A 20,636-nucleotide genomic window follows, 5' to 3' on the forward strand; every position below is an offset into this window, starting at 1 on the left:
TATTTCTTAGGTTGTTATAGGTTTTGAGCTAAATGAAAGGGATACTTATGTTCATTAAGTTTTCTATTATATCATTCCATACAGTAACACCATCATAACCAATTAAAATAAATTGTTTATGAAGTCTATAAATTCTACACAACATTATTAATTAAAGATGTTTGAACATTGAATTTGGACATTGAGAATATCTATCTCTAATTGGTTGACACTAAATTAGTTCTTACATTTACGTTGGAGTCCAAGAGAACAGAGAGAGCGCAGTACTCTGCTGCAGTAAACAATTGGCACTGGGTAGATAAAAACAACTGTATATTCGAATTAACAACGATACTAAGTGGTTAAAATTTGATGATAGTTTACATGCAGATTTTGCATTATGAATGATAACAGCTTACAAATAACTAATATTCCTACAAATGGGAAGAAACACTAACATGATATTGGTTTACTTATTAGCGTAAGGGACATGAATCTAATACATCCAATGATCAGTGGTGATCCAAAAAATAAATGATGAGAAGAAAACAATCTGAAAGCACTAACGAATCGTGTGTTGGAATGATAATTTTAATCTGCCGACAGCTGAACAACGATTGGACTTTCCCTGCGATGCGATCTGATCGCATATCGCATTTTTTCCCTCGTCACCCTTCGCTGCATGCTTGATTGTCTGCGATGCGATCGTAGATCGCAGATCGCATGATCGCAGATCGCAGATCACATGATTTAAAGGTTATAGAGGCGGTGGCACATCCTTCTCTTATTGCGATGCGATGGTGTGATAAGCCATGCATTAAATTCCAGCAAGATATTTTCAACCGTGTAATAAATGATATTTACTAGGGTTGGTAAATGTAGGTGAAATCTTAAATTTTACTATTTTTTTTATTTTCACGGAAGTGGGAAAAGCAACATGTATTGTAAAAGATATTTTGTATTGTTCATTGTATATATATAAAAAAAAAATATGCAAGTGTAGAGCGAGTAGAGAGTATTAGCAAGAAGAGTTCATTCTTCTCTGAAAACGCACAGCAGTGCTGAAGATATATTTTCTGGAACTGAAGTTCCTGTTGTAAATCCCTCTGAGTTGAGGAAGACAAATTCTGTAACAGTTTTTATTATTGTTTTATAATAAAGATCCTGCAGAAAACCAGAGCGTTGTTCTCTATGTTATTTTTTTTGTTATGTTTGAAATCAACAGAAATTTCCATCATGGTATCAGAGCTAGTCTAGGCACTCAGTGAATAAAAAAAACAGAGGTGGTTTTTTCACTGTAGGAGCTGTAAGAAGCTTATTGAGCATTTTTTTTTCAGCAGAGAAAAGTTTTTGCTTGTTTTTTTTACAGTAAGTATCTCTTCTTTATTTTTCACAAGTTAAGATGGCAGATGCTGGAACTGGGTTGACAAATCCCCAACTGCCACAGTTTAATGGAAAAAATTATAGTTATTGGTCCATAACCATGAAAGCATTGTTTGCTTCTCAAGGAATATGGGAGCTGGTTGAAACTGGCTATGCTGAACCGGCAGATGCAACAGCGTTGGCTGCCTTGACAGCAGCAGAAAGAGACCAGTTGAAGGGCGACAAAAAGAAGGATGCCAAAGCCCTCTTTTTCCTCTTCCAATCAGTGCATGAAAGTGTTTTTCCACGGATTGCAGCAGCAACAAAATCCAAGGAGGCATGGGATATTCTCAAAACTGCCTATCAAGGCATGGAGAAAGTGAAGACTGCAAAGCTGCAGATGTTGAGGAGAGACTTTGAAAATCTCAGCATGAAGGAATCTGAAACAATAGATTCATTCTTCACTCAGGTTATTGGCTTGATAACCCAGATAAGATCTCATGGTGAGATTCTTGAAGAAAGAAGGATTGTAGATAAAATCTTGAGATGTTTACCCTCAAGGTTTGAATCTATTGTGGTAGCAATAGAAGAAACAAAAGATCTCTCACAGTTCACGGTAGATGAACTGAGTGATTCTCTTTTGTCTCATGAACGCAGACTGAGTAGAGGAACAGATTCCTCTTTTGAGCAAGCATTCAAGACTCAGATGTCTTTTGGCCAAAGAAGAGGTCGAGGCAGAGCAAATAACAGAGGTCGTGGAAGAAGCCAAAACAGAGGCAGAAATTATCCTGCAAGCACAAGCGGAAGGAGCTGCAATCAGAACCAAGATGAAGATTCAAGCAAACAACAAGCTCATGGACAAAGGTATGACAAATCCCAAGTCCAATGTCATTATTGTAAGAAATATGGGCACTATGCCAATGAATGTAGGAAAAAGCAAAGTGACATGAATAATAGGCAGAATGCTAATTTTGCAAATGAAGAAGATAAGAACCCAAAGAACGTGTTGTTAACTTGTAACATAGCACAAGACAAACAAGAAGATTTTTGGTTCTTAGACTCAGGTTGTAGTAATCACATGACTGGTAATATTGCAATGTTTGCCAATCTGGATGAAAATGTGAAATCTGAGGTAACAACAGGGACTGATGATACGATATCTGTCAAGGGTAAGGGCAGAGTCAGTATCCGAGCAAAAAATGGAGAACAGATGATTGTGCCAGAGGTATACTATGTACCTGGTCTGAAATGTAATCTTTTGAGCATTGGACAGCTCGTTAACAAAGGTTACAATGTGTTCTTCAAAGATGATTTGTGTACAATCAGAGACATACCTCCAAGTAAGAAGATCATTGCACAGGTGCAGATGACCAGCAATAGAATGTTTCCTCTCAAACTCAGGGCAGATTTGAAGGAAGGCAGAACTATTGCGGCTGTAACACAAGAAGTCTTTCAGGAACAAGTGAAATATGTGAATTGGTTGTGGCATTTGAGATTTGGACATCTCAATTTCAGAGGCCTGAATCTGTTGCACAGAAAGGGAATGGTAAAGGGATTACCATTGATCGAGAAACCAGACAGCCTTTGTGAAGGCTGCATCTTGGGCAAGCAACACAGAGAAAGCTTTCCAGCAGGAAAGAGTATAAGGGCAAAAGCACCATTGGAAATTGTTCATTCTGATGTGTGTGGACCAATGCAAACACCATCATTTTCCGGAAATAGATATGTTTTAACTTTCATTGATGATTACACCAGAAAGACATGGGTGTATATGCTGAAACAGAAGAGTGAAGTGTTTGAGAAATTTCGCCACTTCAAAACTCTTGTGGAGAAGCAGTGTGGGCATTATATCAAAGTGCTCAGAACAGATAGAGGAGGAGAGTACATCTCCCAAGACTTTCTGCGTTTTTGCAGAGAGAATGGCATACAAAAGTAGTTCACCGCAAGGTATACACCTCAACAAAACGGAATTGCTGAAAGGAAGAATAGGACCATTCTTGACATGGTCAGAAGTATGCTGAAGGCAAAACACTTGCCGCATGAGTATTGGGCAGAAGCTGTCACTTGCGCAGTTTACATCTTGAATAGATGCCCAACTAAAGCTGTCATGAACAGAATACCAGAAGAGGCATGGAGCGGTCAAAAGCAAACTGTCACTCACATGAGAGTATTCGATTGTGTGGCATATGCACATGTACCGGATCAATTAAGGAAGAAGCTTGACAATAAGGGGGAGAAGTGTGTCTTTATTGGCTACTGTGATGAGTCAAAAGCATACAAACTCTATAACCCATCCACCAAGAAATTAATAGTAAGCAGAGATGTGCAGTTCATTGAAGATGAAGCCTGGGATGGAAGCTTAGAGAAGACAGTGAATGTGAAGACAACTGTGTCTCACGAAGAAGAAGAGGAAGGGACAACAGCAAATAATCCTTCCTTAATGGCTCCTCCTACACCACAGCAAGTACAACAAACCACACCACAAACTGGAATTTGAACAGCCTTAAGAAGTCAAGGAAGTGCTTCTCCAAGCACACCACAGGGATCAGAAATACCCTCAAGTTCGGATGGAACTCCAAGTACACCAAGAAGACCAAGATTCAGAAATCTGAATGAGATTTATGAACAAGGAGAGGTAAGTAACAATACCGGTTTGAATTCATTATTCGCTTTATATTGTCATGTTGATGACCCAGTCCATTTTGAAGATGCTGTAAATGAAGATAAATGGATTGAAGCAATGAATGAAGAAATTGGTGCAATTGAGAAGAGTAAAACATGGGAGTTAGTGGACCTCCCTGTAGGCAAAGATGCCATTGGAGTTAAGTGGGTCTACAAGACCAAAAGCAATGCTGAAGGCAAGATTGACAGGCACAAAGCAAGACTTGTTGTGAAAGGCTACAAGCAGCAACAAGGAAAAGACTATGATGAAACCTTTGCACCAGTACCAAGGATGGAGACAGTCAGAACAATGTTGTCTATTGCAGCACAACACAAATGGAAGATTTATCAGATGGATGTTAAATCTGCATTCCTGAATGGGGTGTTAAAAGAAGAGGTTTATGTTGATCAACCTCCAGGCTATGAAGTCGAAGGCCAAGAGCATAAAGTTTGTAAACTGAAAAAGGCTCTTTATGGGCTGAAGCAAGCTCCAAGAGCATGGTACAGCAGAATAGATGCTTATCTGATTGAGAATGGGTTTGACAAGTGTGATGGTGAACCCACACTCTACATAAAGGAGAATGACGGTAAGATTCTTATCGTTGTTCTATATGTAGATGATTTGATTTTTACAAGCAATGATGCTTCTCTCATTGCTGATTTTAAAGCAGTCATGAAAAGTGAATTTGAAATGATTGACTTGGGCTTCTTAAGATATTTTCTTGGAATTGAAGTAGACCAAAGTGAAAATGGCGTTTTCATTTCTCAAGATAAATATGTAGAAGCAGTGTTAAAGAGATTTAACATGCAGAACAGCAAAGCAGCTGTGACTCCAACTGTAGTGGGGTTGAAATTGACCAAAGAAGACAGCAGCAAGGATTTTGATCCAAAATTGTACAAGAGCATAGTTGGCAGCCTTATGTACTTGACTGCAACTAGGCCGAACATTATGCATGCTGTGAGTTTAATCTCCAGATTCATGGAAAGACCGAAAGAGACTCATTGGCAGGCAGCCAAGAGGATTCTAAGGTATGTGAATGGAACGAAGGGGTTTGGTATTTTATACTCCTCTTCTGAAAGTTTCATGTTGACAGGTTACACTGACAGTGATTGGGCTCGAAGTGTTGATGATAGGAAAAGCACATCAGGATATGTGTTTCATATGGGATCGGGAGCCATCTCATGGGCTTCCAAGAAGCAACCAGTTGTGGCTTTGTCGACAGCAGAGGCAGAATATGTGGCAGCAACAGCAGCAGCATGCCAAGCAGTGTGGCTGAGAAGAGTTCTCAAAGATTTGTGTCATGAACAGGAAAAGGGCACAACCATTTACTGTGACAATAGCTCAGCAATAGCATTGTCTAAAAATTCTGTTTTTCATAAAAGAACAAAGCATATAGACACCAAATTTCACTTCATACGTGAATTGGTTAACAATGGTGAGATTGTTTTGCAGCACTGCAGAACAGAGGAACAGCTAGCTGACATCCTGACAAAACCATTGGCAAAGAAAAGCTTTGATCATTTCAGGAAATGCCTGGGTATGCAGAAAAACCCAGCAGTTAAAATTAAGGGGGAGTGTTGGAATGATAATTTTAATCTGCCGACAGCTGAACAACGATTGGACTTTCCCTGCGATGCGATCTGATCGCATATCGCATTTTTTCCCTCGTCACCCTTCGCTGCATGCTTGATTGTCTGCGATGCGATATTTGCGATGCGATCGCAGATCGCATGATCGCAGATCGCAGATCACATGATTTAAAGGTTATAGAGGCGGTGGCACATCCTTCTCTTCTTGCGATGCGATGGTGTGATAAGCCATGCATTAAATTCCAGCAAGATATTTTCAACCGTGTAATAAATGATATTTACTAGGGTTGGTAAATGTAGGTGAAATCTTAAATTTTACTATTTTTTTATTTTCACGGAAGTGGGAAAAGCAACACGTATTGTAAAAGATATTTTGTATTGTTCATTGTATATATATAAAAAAAAAAATATGCAAGTGTAGAGCGAGTAGAGAGTATTAACAAAAAGAGTTCATTCTTCTCTGAAAACGCACAGCAGTGCTGAAGATATATTTTCTGGAACTGAAGTTCCTGTTGTAAATCCCTCTGAGTTGAGGAAGACACATTCTGTAACAGTTTTTATTATTGTTTTATAATAAAGATCCTGCAGAAAACCAGAGCGTTGTTCTCTGTGTTATTTTTTTTGTTAGGTTTGAAATCAACAGAAATTTTCATCATCGTGAAGATGGCACTCGCTCAATGTTGAAGTGAGAAGGTATCTGTGTATGCCTACAGCGAGGCCATGGCGAATAAAAGAGATCCTCCAAAGAGGACAGCACCCATGCGGTATGAAGGGGAGGCTGTGCTCGCCCCGTTTGTCGACGACGATGGTGTTTGCACTGCAGTCGGCGTAGCTGAGGATGATGGGGAAGGCGTTCCAACAGTTGGAGTTGTGGGAGCGGTCGATGACGGGGAAGGCGATCCAACAGTTGGGGCGGTGGGAGCAGCTGATGATGGGGACGGCGATTGAACAGTTGTTGGAGTGGGAGGGGCGGATGATGATGGAGAACGGGCGGGCGAGGGGGATGGCGCTGTTCCGTTCTTTGAAGCGGAGGCGGCGCCAACGGTGATAGTGACCTTCATGCCGGCGGAGCAGTGACCTGTGATTCCGCAGATGTAATACTTGGCACCCGTGCTGTCCAATGTAATGCTATCGTTTCCACTGGTGTGTGTTGCCAACGGATTACTAGTGGTGCAGGAATCGTACCCCGCCTTATTCACCACCAGCACAGTGTGCGTGCCGGGCGTGTATTTGAACACTGCATTATATTCAATCATCACTCGTTAATATATATCTTCAGTTGCAACAGTATCATCAAATATTTATTTTGGGTCTTGCTATAATTTGTGATTTTACATACCGAGTTTGTCGCCTACAACAAATGTTTTGCTAGAAGCCCAGGTCTTATAGTTGACGCCGAGATTCCACTGTGCACTGTCGCCGACGGTGTAGTCAGTAGCCAAACAATTAAATGGCAAAACCATCATCGCCATTGCCATCACAACTACAATCCACAGTCTCTGCTGCTCCATATCTCCCGCTAAAATTACTGCCAATATCCGCAATGCGAACAAACAAATTAAAAAGCCATACATGAGAATTTCTAAGAAGATACATCAGAAGGTCACTGCGTTCTACCATCAAAAGTAACAGGTTATGCAACAATACAGATGGGCATCTAAACAAGAGACCATGGCAATATCATTGAAGAAAGATCAAAGACCATACGATATATTGCAAAGAATTATCGAAGCGATTTTGATGGTGCAGCCGCTGCTGGTTCCCAGATAGCTCTTTCGATGAACTAAACGAACTATTTTTGCTTCATCAACTTATTGAATGGGAAGATTGGATATATATGAGCCAGATCAAAAAGATTGGATATATAGCACTCCCGACGCGTTTGGTAGCCGGCTTAAAGTCTTCCTTCCAAAGGCAACCATATCAATGGTCAAAAGTTGGCATTTTAATATAATGGATATCGCACAGCCCACCCACAAAATCTCTGGAACATACCCATGAGGTTCCTGGCTTATGATTCCCACGAGGAAAGCTCCAATTTTCTTCCCACCCAATCAAGTTTAACCGCGAAAGGAGTCCACCAAAAACACGTGTAACCATTTTGGTTTGAATACGTCTTTCTGTGGTTATTGATTTGCTGGAATAGTTTATGGAGGTTCCTTTATATGTTTCGCCAGAATAGTTTAGTTCTTATAATATTACAAGGAAAATGTCAACAAATGGCGTCCACCCATGCGTTGCCAAGAAATGGTGATTGCTCTCTATTGGAAATGGCTACCCGAGTAGCTTAGGGCGTAGTCAACAACATTTTCCCTTTGAATCTTTCTGGTTACACAATCATTATAGAACACGTATTCCTCTTACGTCTTCCCACCTAACTTATGTAAATGCTCTTCTATATTTGGTCAATGGGTAAATGGTGTGTAAATGCTCTTCCATATTTGGTCAATGGGTAAATGGTGTGTAAATGCTCTTCTATATTTTGTCAATGGGTAAATGGTGTAAATGTTATTCTATATTTTGTCAATGGGTAAATGGTGTTTGGGGTTTTAATTTGATTCCTTGAGAGAATGGTTGGTTTACTTTTCCATTTGGACTCAATTTGTCCAAGGGTAAAGTGATACGTTGATCCTTTATAAGAAACGGTATATAGATTGCTTTTCTCTCTACCTTTTTCCAACTCGATTCGATGTGGCAAAACACGAATTTGCAAAAACTTTTGTTTGGGAAAATGAATATAATTTAATTTCCTTTCCATCAAAATTTAATTGTTTAAGAAAATTATATCCAATATAATTTTTTAAATTTAAAATATATATATATATAAAAATTATATCCAATATAAATTATTAAATTTAGTATATATATATATATGTATTTCAGTGAATTATATGTGAATAAAGACTCTTGTGAGTAGCAATATTTAAAACGAAGTATTTTGAATCTATTACATAATTGAATAATTTGTGTTTGTGCATGCCTTTGTGGTTCATCATTATGATGATTTAGAATAAATAAAAGCTTATAATTATAAATGATAAAAGTCAAAAATATAAAATAAAGAGATTAAAAACTAAAATATAAATAATTCATTAAAAATAAATAATTAACTAATATAATTATATAAATAATAAATAAATATGTATATAACACTAATAATAATAATATAAGAAATTTATTCTAAATAAAATAAAATAAAAAACTATGAGGAATTTTTGGATAATTATATATGTATTTAATTTATAATTCGATTCTAAATTAGTATGATTATTGATCCTATATATATAATTTTTATTTATTCTATATTTTTTTTACCTTATAATTTTATTTTATTTTATTTAGAATAACTTTTTTCTTTTATTATTATTATTTTAATTTTTTGTCTATATCTTTGACCTCTAATTTGTGTTATATAATTATTTATTTATTATTTATATAATTATATTACTTAATTATTTAGTTTTAATATTTAATTATTTACATTATTCTTAATTTATTTATTTTATATTTGTTAGTTTTTATTATTTACATAATTATAATTATAAGGTTTTTTTTTCATTCCTGATTTAGAATATTTTTAGTTTTTAATTCTCTTATTACTTAAATTAATTGATTTATTGTTTTTAATAATTTTATTATTATTATTTTCTTGTGATTAGTTTCTAAGTTTAATTTTAATAACTACTTACTTTAATTTTTCCTTTTATTTTTTTTATTTTTTTCCCTTTTTATACCTTGTTAAATTTTTTTTATGACATGTAAATAAAATAATCTAGATAATTCACACATATCACTTTTCACTTTTATTAATATTTCAATGAACGAGATCATTCCCCTCATTACATAGTTACGAGATCATTCCCCTCGTTACATAGTTATGTGGAAAATGTTCATAAATTATTATTATGGTCATCATAATTAATATTTTATTAAATAGTTTAATGTAAGAATAATGTTTCTAAATATATATTTTAATTTTTTAAATAAAAATAAATATTTACCAATATAAAGATGTATATAGAATCTATTGAATTTGTAGATTTAGATCACTATTTATATATTTTACTAGTTTAGAATAATTTTATATATAGTAAATTGTTAAATTGTTTTTATATATTCATATTATTAAATTGAAAAATGTTCAGTATCTTTTATGTCTTTTTTTTGTGTTAATTTTGAAATTTTTGATAGCGCCGCTTAGCAAAATCCTAAAGGGTGGATTATGTTTTGTAATATTTTAATAAGTATTTTAAAAAAAATGTGTATGTAAAAGTTGTGGCTAAATGAAGTTGACAAATAAATTAGTCTTTTAGGTGCACATTTTTTTATTATATCAATTAATAAGGTTTTTTTTTTCTCGGTAAAGCTATCTATTCTATTAAATATGTACAGGCAAACATTACAATCAAAAAGATAGGCTGCCCAGGGCCGACTGTGGCACTTTGGGTGGCTTTTCTTGACTCAGAATTCGCCCTCGCAGGGGCAGCACTTCCCACATGACATAACACATAGTTGTTTTTGGATCATACCAAAACATCTCGCGCAGGGGCACCAAACAAAAAGACTCGTAACGGACCTTGCAAGGCCTACTCCCCAGACTATAGTAAACGTGAACATAAACAAGAACTAAAGAGACACAAACATAGATATATAGCCTAATCCAGGCCCCACCAGAGACCAAGAACCTATACCAGACCTGAGAGAGAAAAATGTATGCCAGAGTGGGTTGCTGGAGACTATTCCTCTGGCTTTTCCTCAATAATTCTGCACCACCCGTGGCCTTCTGGGTAGCCTTCCCACATTGCCATGGGGTCCTGCGTCGAGGCTGGCGTCTCCTGCTCTTGAAGTCGAGTGGGGGTATGCTTAGGCTCCTCCGCTGGTTTATCCTCTGCAATTGCCGTCTGCACATCCAGGCGTTTCTCCCCACTGCTCTCTGGATGTTCCTTTGCAATGTCCGGTTGCGTTCCTTCGGCATCCTCCTGAGGAACCTTTGTGAAGAGAACCGATATGTGTGCGTTAATGCCATGATTATCCCGCGAGCTGCCAAGGGTGAATATGACTGAGCCATACGCTGGAAGCAGGGGCGCTCCATCATTGGAACTGCCGGCCTCCATGAATTGACTGGCCGGTATAGGGGTGGCTCCCGCCCTTCTATGGCAGTAGCAACAGCAATAGTGATGGTGGGCATCCGCCGCAGGGTGACGTGAAGAACCTCCTCGCCCAGAACCTCTTCTACATGGCATCCTTTCCCGGGGATGAGCCATGGTTGTAGAGACGCCAACAGCTTGTAACCAAACAACGCTTGAGGGCTTGTCGGGATAGAGTCGCCCCCCAACTGAATTTCGTCCCCCCACTGTTCCGTGACAGAGCTCGGCCTCACAGAAGCAGCTGTACCCCGGATAAACAAGCAAGAAGTTTTCTTCGTCAATATGAATGCCGTCGCTCCCAGCAAGAACAGAAGCTTGAAAGAGACAATTTCCCTCAGAGATCTGAGCTGCTTGCTCTGCACTCTGAGTCCAAAACCGCAACATTCCTTCATTCTTAAAACAACAGACATTCCCTCGATTTTTGCCCGCTTTGATTACTCTCTGCAGGCTCGTCATCGTACCCTGCTTCCTCATTAAGGTTTCTGCTCTGCGCCTCCCGTCTTAACTCCTCGACGGCGAGGGGCATTAAACTCCCTTGGCGATTACGAGGTGGCACATGTTGGGCATGTGTCTCCTCACAGCCTGGCATGTTGACACCCGCATCCGGGGATATCAATTAATAAGGTTAGGGTTTTGGATCTCTATGATTTTACAATATAGGACAACATATTTTATGTTAGAAAGAAGTTTTAACTTTTTCTTGTTAATATAATATAGGATCACATTTCATTAAATAAGTTATGCTCATTCTAGCTAGGATATATTTCCTTGTAATTTTTTTTTTTTTTTAAATTATTATTCAATAAAGTTTGGGTTTCAATGTATTATTTTGCTTTATACAATATCTATTTATTTTTCTTTCTTAAGTTCATTCTCTAAACAATTTAGATTAGTATTATTATAGCAACCCTCTGTTTCTCATTTCTTTGCCCATGTCACAAACAAGGTAGGGTATACAAAGTGGGTTCTTTAGTTAATTAAACTTGGGTAATATTACTCTCCTCACGCCAAGTGGCATTTGATGATGTAAGAAAAAATAATTAGTGGTTCAATAGATTCTATCAAGTTGCTACTCAGGAAAGCCCTTTGCGTGACATAAAGAGATAATGAATAAGTTCAGATGGCTACCAATAGTGCTAGAGAAACCTTCAACAAGAAATCATCTTAGAGGTGTTACACCCCTCAAGGTACATGTTAATATTGACCTTCCTTTATTTGAAGTCTAAATAGACACATATGCTTTGTGTATTTGGTTAAATTTCGTAGTTGGTTATTCGTCAACATGGTCATCTTTAGTTACCTATCATAAGCCATAATCAATAATCAATAATGGTCAAGTTTAGTTAGCCTTCATAAGCCATAATCAATAATGGTCAATGATGATCAACCATAATCAACCATGGCCATCTTTGGTTGACCATACTCAAACTTAAAAAAGGATGGTCAAGCCATGCTCAACATGGAAACCATGGTAAAAAATGGTTAGAATAGTAAAACATACTCAATTATGGTCACTATGGTCGAAAATGGTCAACTACGACCGTCCATTGTGGATATGGACCACCATAATCTATGATAGAAAACTATGGTTAACCATGGTCTACCATGATCAAACATGAAAAACCATGGTCAGCTATAGTTAATCATAATCTATCATAGTCAACATATGAAAATAACAAGCAATTACCTCTAACAACCATATTTACTAATCTGGTTAAGCTAATTATAAATATCACTAAAACTTCTAAACCTTTAATAATTGTGTAATTACAAATTTTATTTTCACCCATGTACATTTTTTATTGTTTGTAATTTCCCATACTAAAAATCTTTCTAATTTCTGTTACTCTTGTCTTTACAACTAACAAGTTTTTTCAGTTCTATTATATCCCTTCTAAGATGTCGAGGTTGAAACTTATTGAAACACATAAAACTTGTCAATAAACTTGTTAAGGATTCAAATATTATCCATTGCTTCTATTTTCTTGTTTATATTTTATAAAATCCTTCAGGATGAAAATCCATATGACTAGCCCCCAGGGGGTAGGCGAGTTGGTAATCACAATGCGGTGAAGTTCGTTAGAAAGGCGGGCTCCGTACTGAAGGTCACGAGTTCAAATCCCCCAGACTTATCCTGGAGCTGTATAGAGGGGCAGGTGCAGCTCCCAGTGGTTATAGAGGTAGCGGTCAGAATCGACCCCGTGTAACACGAGTTGCGAGGCTGCCCCTATTGCTGATTCCACTGTAATTACCAAAAACTACAAAAACATATTATAACAAAAAAAAAAAAAAAATCCATATGACTAAGATCCTAGAACTTAAAGGTGAAATTTAGGTATTGTATTATACCATGCAATCCAATCATGGTGTAAGAGGTTACTCTTATGGCTAATATCACTCTAGACGTAACAAGAAATTTGTATAGAGGTAACAGGGAATCCGTATTTCAACTAAGAATTAACTTGGAATGGTGCTTGACATTGTTTGAATTTGTTTTCCATGATACCCTAGGTTACTTGGGAGAAGAAACTTGCTGCTCACAAGGGTTATTTTCTTCTTGATATTGTACATTGTATATTTTCAAAGATAGAAACTTTGGCATCTTCTCTATATCATTGGGTGTAGTATTGGATCATATTTGATAAATTAAAATTCCACACATTTGACGTATCATAGGTCTTTATTAAACAAGTTTTAGTAGCAGCCATGATTTCCTATCTTATGAGACTATATATGACTATTTATTTCAATTTTTTTAGATGCCTTCAAGTCATATTTTTGAGCTCAGTAATATTTTGTTTATTCCTAGGTTGAAGAATAATTTTCCTTTATTATCTTATATATTGTATGATAAATGTGAAATGGAGAATTGTTTTTAATAAAGTGCGCAATTGATGATTGCAATCTAGCTCATATGACAACTTTGACCAGAACAATAAGAGAGGATAGCCTTTATCAATGCGATTTGCTATCAAAGGGGAACTTATACAATCTAGTGGGAGGTGGGAAAACTCTTTTACCTTTGAAGATGAAAATGAATGATGGGATATTATTGAGATAGGTTCCAAAAGATTGATTTCGTGCGTAGTTGATGGAAATATTATATAGTGCAAGGACAAGTTTATTAGATTCTCTTTTATTCAAATAGCCAACCTTGATCGAATTGATGTATTTCATGTTATTTCCTCAATTTCTATAGGTTTAGAGGTCAATGAAAGTGATTCTCACGTTCATTAAATTTTCTAATAAATGATTATATTTAGTAACACCATCATAACTATATAAAGTATATTATTTGTCACACTACTACATGAAGGGCACTTTTAAGACAATAATTTTTTTGTCTTAAAAAGTCACTTTTTATTTTAGTTATATTCCAATAAACTTTAATATCAATTGAATTGTCTTAAAAATATAATTTAGGATAAAAATAGTTCGAGACAAAAACATTTTAAGACAAAACTTTTTTTTAAGACAAAAACAGTTTGAGGCAAAAATATTTTAAGACAACTTTATATTTAAGACAAAAACAGTTCAAGATACAAAAATATTTTAAGAAAAAACTTAACATTTAAGACAATGACCACTTAAGACAATTTCAATTAAGACAATGAACAATTGAGGCAAAAATCATATCAATTTAAGACAACATTATCTGTGATATCCCTCTGCTGCTGTAATGTTGTTTTTATTTAGAGTGAATTATGTTAGTAAGAATGGCAGAAAAGTCATGAAGTACATTGAAATATTTATGTAAATAAATATTTTTATTAATAAATAAATAAATGGAATTTAAGTACTTGGGTAAGAAGCACCTGAATATGAGATTCTTGCCAAAGAAAGAATAATAGAAAAAAATCTCATTGGCAAATCGGATTGGGATAATTGTTTGATGACCAAGATTTTGGATAAGATTCTAGATAAGTTTTAATGGATAGGAGAGAAAATCCACTAAATGGCTTAGTTGGGGAAAGATCCTAAGCCTGGATAAGCCTAAAAGCATCACGAAAGAGAAAGGAGTGATTTTAAGGAAAAGCCTAGGCAAGTGGGCATTAAAGACCAAAAAAGCGAGATGCCGCAAAAGGAAAGAATTATCATGGAAGAAAGGTATAAAATACATATTGAAGGGATCAATAGAGGTTTTTGATTGTTGAGAAACAGAAACAAGAAATTCCAGTTTAATTTGTCCTTGAATTAAACTCAGAATTAAAATTGAATTCTATTCTCACAACATCTTGTAAATAGTTAATTAAGTTTAATTAACTTAATTAGATTAGAAATTTCGGGTTGGAAGTCTTTCTGAAGTCATATATATGTTCTCTCTAAGTTTTAGGGGTCCAGGATGATTTTAATTATGAGTTGTAATTAGATCACTCAGTTTACTGATTTATGTTCATTTAAATTAGTTTCAAATTGTTTGTGGAACTAATAGAGAGTTAACAGTCAATTGGTGCACTAGTGCATCCACATGTGTCACTCTAGCTAACTAAATATTCCCTCATCAAAAACTCATCCATGTCGATTCTGAGAAAGACCCAGTTGATACTAGAGTGCAGGGACAATGTATTATCATTTGTGTGATTTACCAAGTTGTAAATATCATGTAGGCAATCAGAGAAAAACCTGTGTTTGGATTGCACAGTTTTGGAAGCATGAATTCCCTTTAAATATGGGTTATTCATCCTAGGAATTATGCAATAGATTAGGGGCTTGGAGAGCTGCTAAATAGGTCAAGGATATGGCTTGAGCTAGCTTGTGAGCTAAGAGGTTTGGGCATACTTATGCAACATTTTTCTAGTGAGAAAAGACTTTGCATATTTATGATATATGCAATAGAGATAGCGGGGTTTTGAGAAGTTGTTTTCCCTAGATACATCTTGTGTTATGTGTCATTGATTTATCTTCTTCTTGTTCTTATTGTATTCATCAATCTATTGGCTTCCACTAGTTGAAAGTAGAAGTAGATTCTTCTCCTGTGCTTTAGTACATTGTATGAGCTTGTGAATCTACATCATTTTCTACATGGTATTAGAGCTGAGAATAGTATACTCAAGGATATTTCGAAGTTTTGAGTTCCGGATTAGAGGTGAAATTTGAATTTGCAATAGATACTTCAGAATTGACAGATGGCATTCTCTGGTTTGCAGCTCGAGTATGCCTTGGAAGGCAACTCAAATTTTATAGCTTGGAGGGGAAAAATAGAGGTTGTGCTAGAGGATAATGGCTCGAAGGAATTTTTTGATCAAGAAATTCCTAAGCCAGCATCATTGGATGCATAGAATTTGGCCAAATGGAAGAAGCGTGTGGCGAAGGCGAGGCAGATAATCATTGAGGGAGTTTGAGACCACATTGTCTTGAGTCTCCATGGTAATGAAACACCATATGCTATGTGGAAAACATTGACGAACTTGTATTAGGATAGCAGTGACCAAAGGAAATTGGCATTGAATGAAAAACTTCAAAAAATCAAAATGGGGAAATGCGAGACGATTCCAAAATACTTGACCAAGTTCACTCAGTGTCATGATGAACTTGGAAGTGTTGTAATTAATGTTGCCAAGGATGATATAGTGAGTCTTTCTCTTCTAGGACTCCCAAAAAGTTGGAATAGTTATCAGGACTTTGTCAATGGTTAGGAGAAGTTGCCAGATTGGGAACGATTGTGGTCAAATTTGATGCAGGAGGAGATCAGGAGGAACATTAGGGATGGATCTTCATCAAACACTGATGATGAAGAGAACTGTGCCTTAGCGATTAAGGTGAAGAAGGAGAAAGGGAAATCTTCCCATTCCAAATCAGAATCTTATCGTGGAGGTAAGAAGAAATACACAACGAAAGTTAAGTGCTTTCATTGTCATGAGCTAGGCCACTTTTCTAAAAATTGTCCACTCAATAGTTCCAAGAAGAAGTCCTCAGGAGGAGTCGCAGGTGTGGATTTGGCCTCTCAATTCGAATTGGACTTTTACCTCATTGCATGCATGGTGTCATCAATGATGGGAAGTGTATGGTACTTAGATAGTGGAGCTTCATTTCACATGACTAGCGACAAAGAGTTATTTAGTGATCTGGAGGAGAAAGATCTCCAGATGCATATTGAGATGGGTGGCGATGGGAAGTATAATGTTACTGGATTGGGCATGATTACTTTTTAGAGGGAGCATGGGACTCCACCCACCTTGAATAATGTTATGTATGTTCCTGGGATGAAGAAGAACTTGGTATCCATTTCCATGCTTGAAGATAGAGGCTATGATATTATATTCTCAAAAGGAAAGGCGTTCCTTCGACACATAACCACGGGTCAAGTAAATAAGATAGGGATTCACGTGAAGAATATCTATAAGCTGGAGGTAGAGGAGTGTGTTGCTTTGATCTCAAAATAAGAAAGGGTGTAGATCCGAGACATTGGGGAATTGTGGCACATGCGATTGGGCCACTTGCATAATGGGGCTTTGAAGATATTGCACCAGATCTCTATCAGTCTTCCCAAAAGTATGCTTGATCAAGTTGATACATGCAAGGGGTGTACTTTGGGAAAATACACAAAGTTTTCCTTTCACGTCAGAGAAAAGCATGCAAGTTTATTCTAGAGCGAGTCCATTCAGATGTGTGTGGACCATTCTCGATAGCATCCATGACCAAACACAGGTATTATGTTATGTTTGTTGATGACTATTCTCGTAAATGAAAGATATTTTTCATGCAAAAAAGGGATCAAACTTTCAAAGTTTTGTGAGTTTAAAGAATTGGTGGAGAAAGAGTTGGGAAAGAAGGTTAAAGCTCTACGGAGTGATAATGGTGGTATGTCTCAAACAATTTTAATAACTTTTGTGTAGTGGAAGGGATTAAACTAGAGTTTACGACACCCCATAACCCTCAGCAGAATAGGGTGGCAGAGAGGAAGAACATAAGCATAGTAGGGGTAGCGAGGGCGATGTTGCATGATTAGGGCCTACCACTACACTTGTAGGCTGGGGCATGCAACATAGTGGTTTATGTTCAGAACCATAGCCCACATCAGATACTTGAGATCAAGACACTAGAGGAGGCGTATTCTAGTAAGAGGCCAAATGTTGGTCACTTCGAGATTTTTGGGTCATATGTATATTACAATGTGACCAAAGATGCACGGAAGAAGATTGAGCCTACCAAAAATAGTTGGGTATATTTGTGGGGTACACTGATACACCTCACAACTATCGGGTCTACTTGCCGACTAGGAAGATGACAATGGTTCAAAGGAATGTTAGATTCGATGAGGAGAAGGCCATGCGCGTTTCCCTTGAGAGGGAGATTGAGCTACATGTGGATGAGGAGCTTTTAACTCCTAAGATTGAGGAGCCTCAAATTGATGTGGAGCAGCCACATGTAGAGGATCCGAGAGTGGAGACATCCACTCAGGTAAAGTCTTCCAAAGAGGGAAGAAAGCGCACCAGAGAGGCTAAGAGATTGTTGGATGATGCACGGGAGAATGTGGGAGCACCCACTTCCCAACATAGGCAGAGGAGGTCACTTGAGAGGTACACTGGATAAATGGATCTTATGGGCGAATGTGTTGTGACAGAGGCATCTTCCTTTAAGGAGGTAGTGCAACAGCCGGTTTGGGTTGATGCCATGGTGGAGGAGTATGACTCCATAGTTCGTAACAGTGTTTGGGATGTGGTCTCGAGACCGTAGGAAAAGTTAGTGGTGTGCTCCCGTTGGCTTTACAAGGTAAAACATGTTGCAGATGGTAGTGTGGAGAATCATACGACTAGATTTATGGCCTATGGATTTTGAGAGGTAGAGGGGATTGACTATGATGAGAACTTTGCTTCTATTGTAAGGTACTCGTCAATCAAACCTATATTGGCACTATAAGGACAGATGGGTTGGAAGATACATCAGATGGATGTAAAGACAACCTTTCTTAATGGAACGATTGAGGAAGAGGTGTACATAGAGCAACCTGAATGTTTTAAGACCTTTGACCATGAGTTGCATGTGTGCCGACTCAAGAGAGTGTTGTATGGGATGAAGCAAGCACCCCGTGCTTGGTAAATCGGGATAGATAGCTACTTCAACGGGTTGGGCTTCATTAAGAGTGAAGTGGATGTGAACCTATACCACATAGTGGTGGAAGGTAAACTGTTGATCATTGTATATGTTGATAACCTCATACTGACAGGTGATGATAAACTAATCAAATCTTGTAAGGAGGACCTTGCAAGAGAGTTTGAGATGAAGGACATGGGGCTCACGCATTACTTTCTTGGCATGGAGGTATGGCAGGGAGATGGGGAGTTTTTTGTGTCTCATGGAAAGTATGCCAACAAAATACTCAAGAGATTCCTCATGGAAAGGAGCAAACCCATGGAGACTCCTCTGGTAGGTAATTGAAGGAAGGAGGATGCTACTTCACGAAAGTGGTGGACTATTTTGTTTACAAGAAGCTTGCGGGTTCACTCATGTACTTGGTGAACACACGACCGGATATGTGATATGCAGTTAACAAACTTACTTAAGCAATGGTTAGGCCTACCAAGTTGCATTGGAAGACAACAAAGCATGTGTTGAGATACCTCGAGGGCACTTCTCAATATGGATTATAATATAGATGGACAGAGGGAGTGAAGCTTCAAGGCTTCACTAATGAATATTGGGCAGGGATTCCATCCGACCGAAAGATCACATCAGGAGGGAACTTCAACATTCGTTCAGTGACAATTTCTTGATACATTAGGAAAAAAAGGTCGGTTGCACTTAGTGCAGCAGAGGCATAGTACATGGTTGTGATTCAGGAAATGTGTGAGGCCATCTGGATGAGGAAGGTCCTGTTTGGTTTGTTGGTCAGTAAATGGATCCAACTTTGATTTACTACAATAATCAGAGTTGTATCAAACTCTCTGAAAATCAAGTTTTTCATGATCAGTCCAAGCATATTGATATCCGATATCATCATCTCAGAGATCATGTATTGAGGCAGATTATGTTGTTAGAGTATATTCCCATAGAGGAGAAATATGCATACATTTTGATAAAGGCATTATCAAGATGTAAATTCGAATTTCACATAGAAAGGACTTGGGTAGATGATAATCCCTTTCTTGTTGAGAGGGAGTGTTGATAAATGGCAACACCAAATACTAGTTTAATTTGCCCTTGAATTAAACTAAGAATTAAAATCGAATTATATTCTCATAGAAACTTGTAAATAGTTAGTTAAGTTTAATTAACATAGGAATTTGGATTTGGAAGTCTTTCTGAAGTCATGTATATGTTCTCCCTAATTTTTAGGGGTCCAGGATGAGTTTAATTTTGAGTTGTAATTAGATCACTCAGTTGACTGAGTTATGTTGAGTTAAATTAGTTCCAAATTGTTTGTGGAACTAATAGAGAGTTAACATTCATTTGGTGCACTAGTGCATCTGCAAGTGTCACTCTATTTAACTGAAGTTTCCCTCATCGGAAACTCATGCATTTCGATTCTGAGAAAGACCCAGTTGAGACTAGAGTGCATGGAGAATGTACTATCAGTTGTGTGATTTATTGAGTTGTAAATATCATGCATGCAATCAGAGAAGAACTTTTGTTTGGATTGTGCAGTTTTGGTAGTGTGAATTCCCTTTAAATATGGGCTATTCATCCTAGGAATTATGCAAGAGATTAGGGGCTTGGAGAACTACTGAATATGATAAGGATTTGGCTTGAGCTAGCTTGTGAGCTAAGAGAGTTGATCATACTTGTGCGGAATTGTTCTAGAGAGAAAAAGCTTTGTATCTTCGCTCATATTTATGATATATGCGATACAGATAGCAAGGTTTTGAGTAGTGGATTTCCCTAGATACATCTTGCGTTATGTGCCATTGATTTATCTTCTGCTTGTTCTTATTATCGTCATTGATTTATTGGATTTCT

General features: G+C 37.2%; 1 protein-coding gene across 1 annotated transcript; it reads right to left on the reverse strand.

The window, feature by feature from the left end:
* Nucleotides 1–6,090: 6,090 nt before the first annotated feature.
* On the reverse strand, nt 6,091–7,416 carry LOC149266641 (uncharacterized). The gene is made up of 3 exons (XM_089397130.1): nt 7,300–7,416; nt 6,932–7,120; nt 6,091–6,829 (listed from the first exon to the last, which is right to left on the reverse strand). The coding sequence occupies exons 2-3, from the start codon at nt 7,101–7,103 to the stop codon at nt 6,300–6,302; spliced, it is 702 nt and encodes a 233-aa protein (XP_089253256.1). The 5' UTR covers nt 7,104–7,120; nt 7,300–7,416; the 3' UTR covers nt 6,091–6,299.
* Between the last annotated feature and the right edge of the window lie 13,220 nt (nt 7,417–20,636).

This window comes from Pinus tabuliformis, chromosome 6 (genome assembly GCF_031772625.1).
Source record: "Pinus tabuliformis cultivar Carrire ecotype Pingquan chromosome 6, CPIR1, whole genome shotgun sequence".
Classification (NCBI taxonomy): domain Eukaryota; kingdom Viridiplantae; phylum Streptophyta; class Pinopsida; order Pinales; family Pinaceae; genus Pinus; species Pinus tabuliformis.

Bases quoted from the DNA above. Each gene is read 5' to 3' on its own strand.
- LOC149266641 (XM_089397130.1), bottom strand. From the start codon at position 7,103: ATGGAGCAGCAGAGACTGTGGATTGTAGTTGTGATGGCAATGGCGATG. The intron at 6,830-6,931 runs GTATGTAAAATC...AATATAATGCAG, and splicing joins TGTTGTAGGCGACAAACTCG to TGTTCAAATACACGCCCGGC.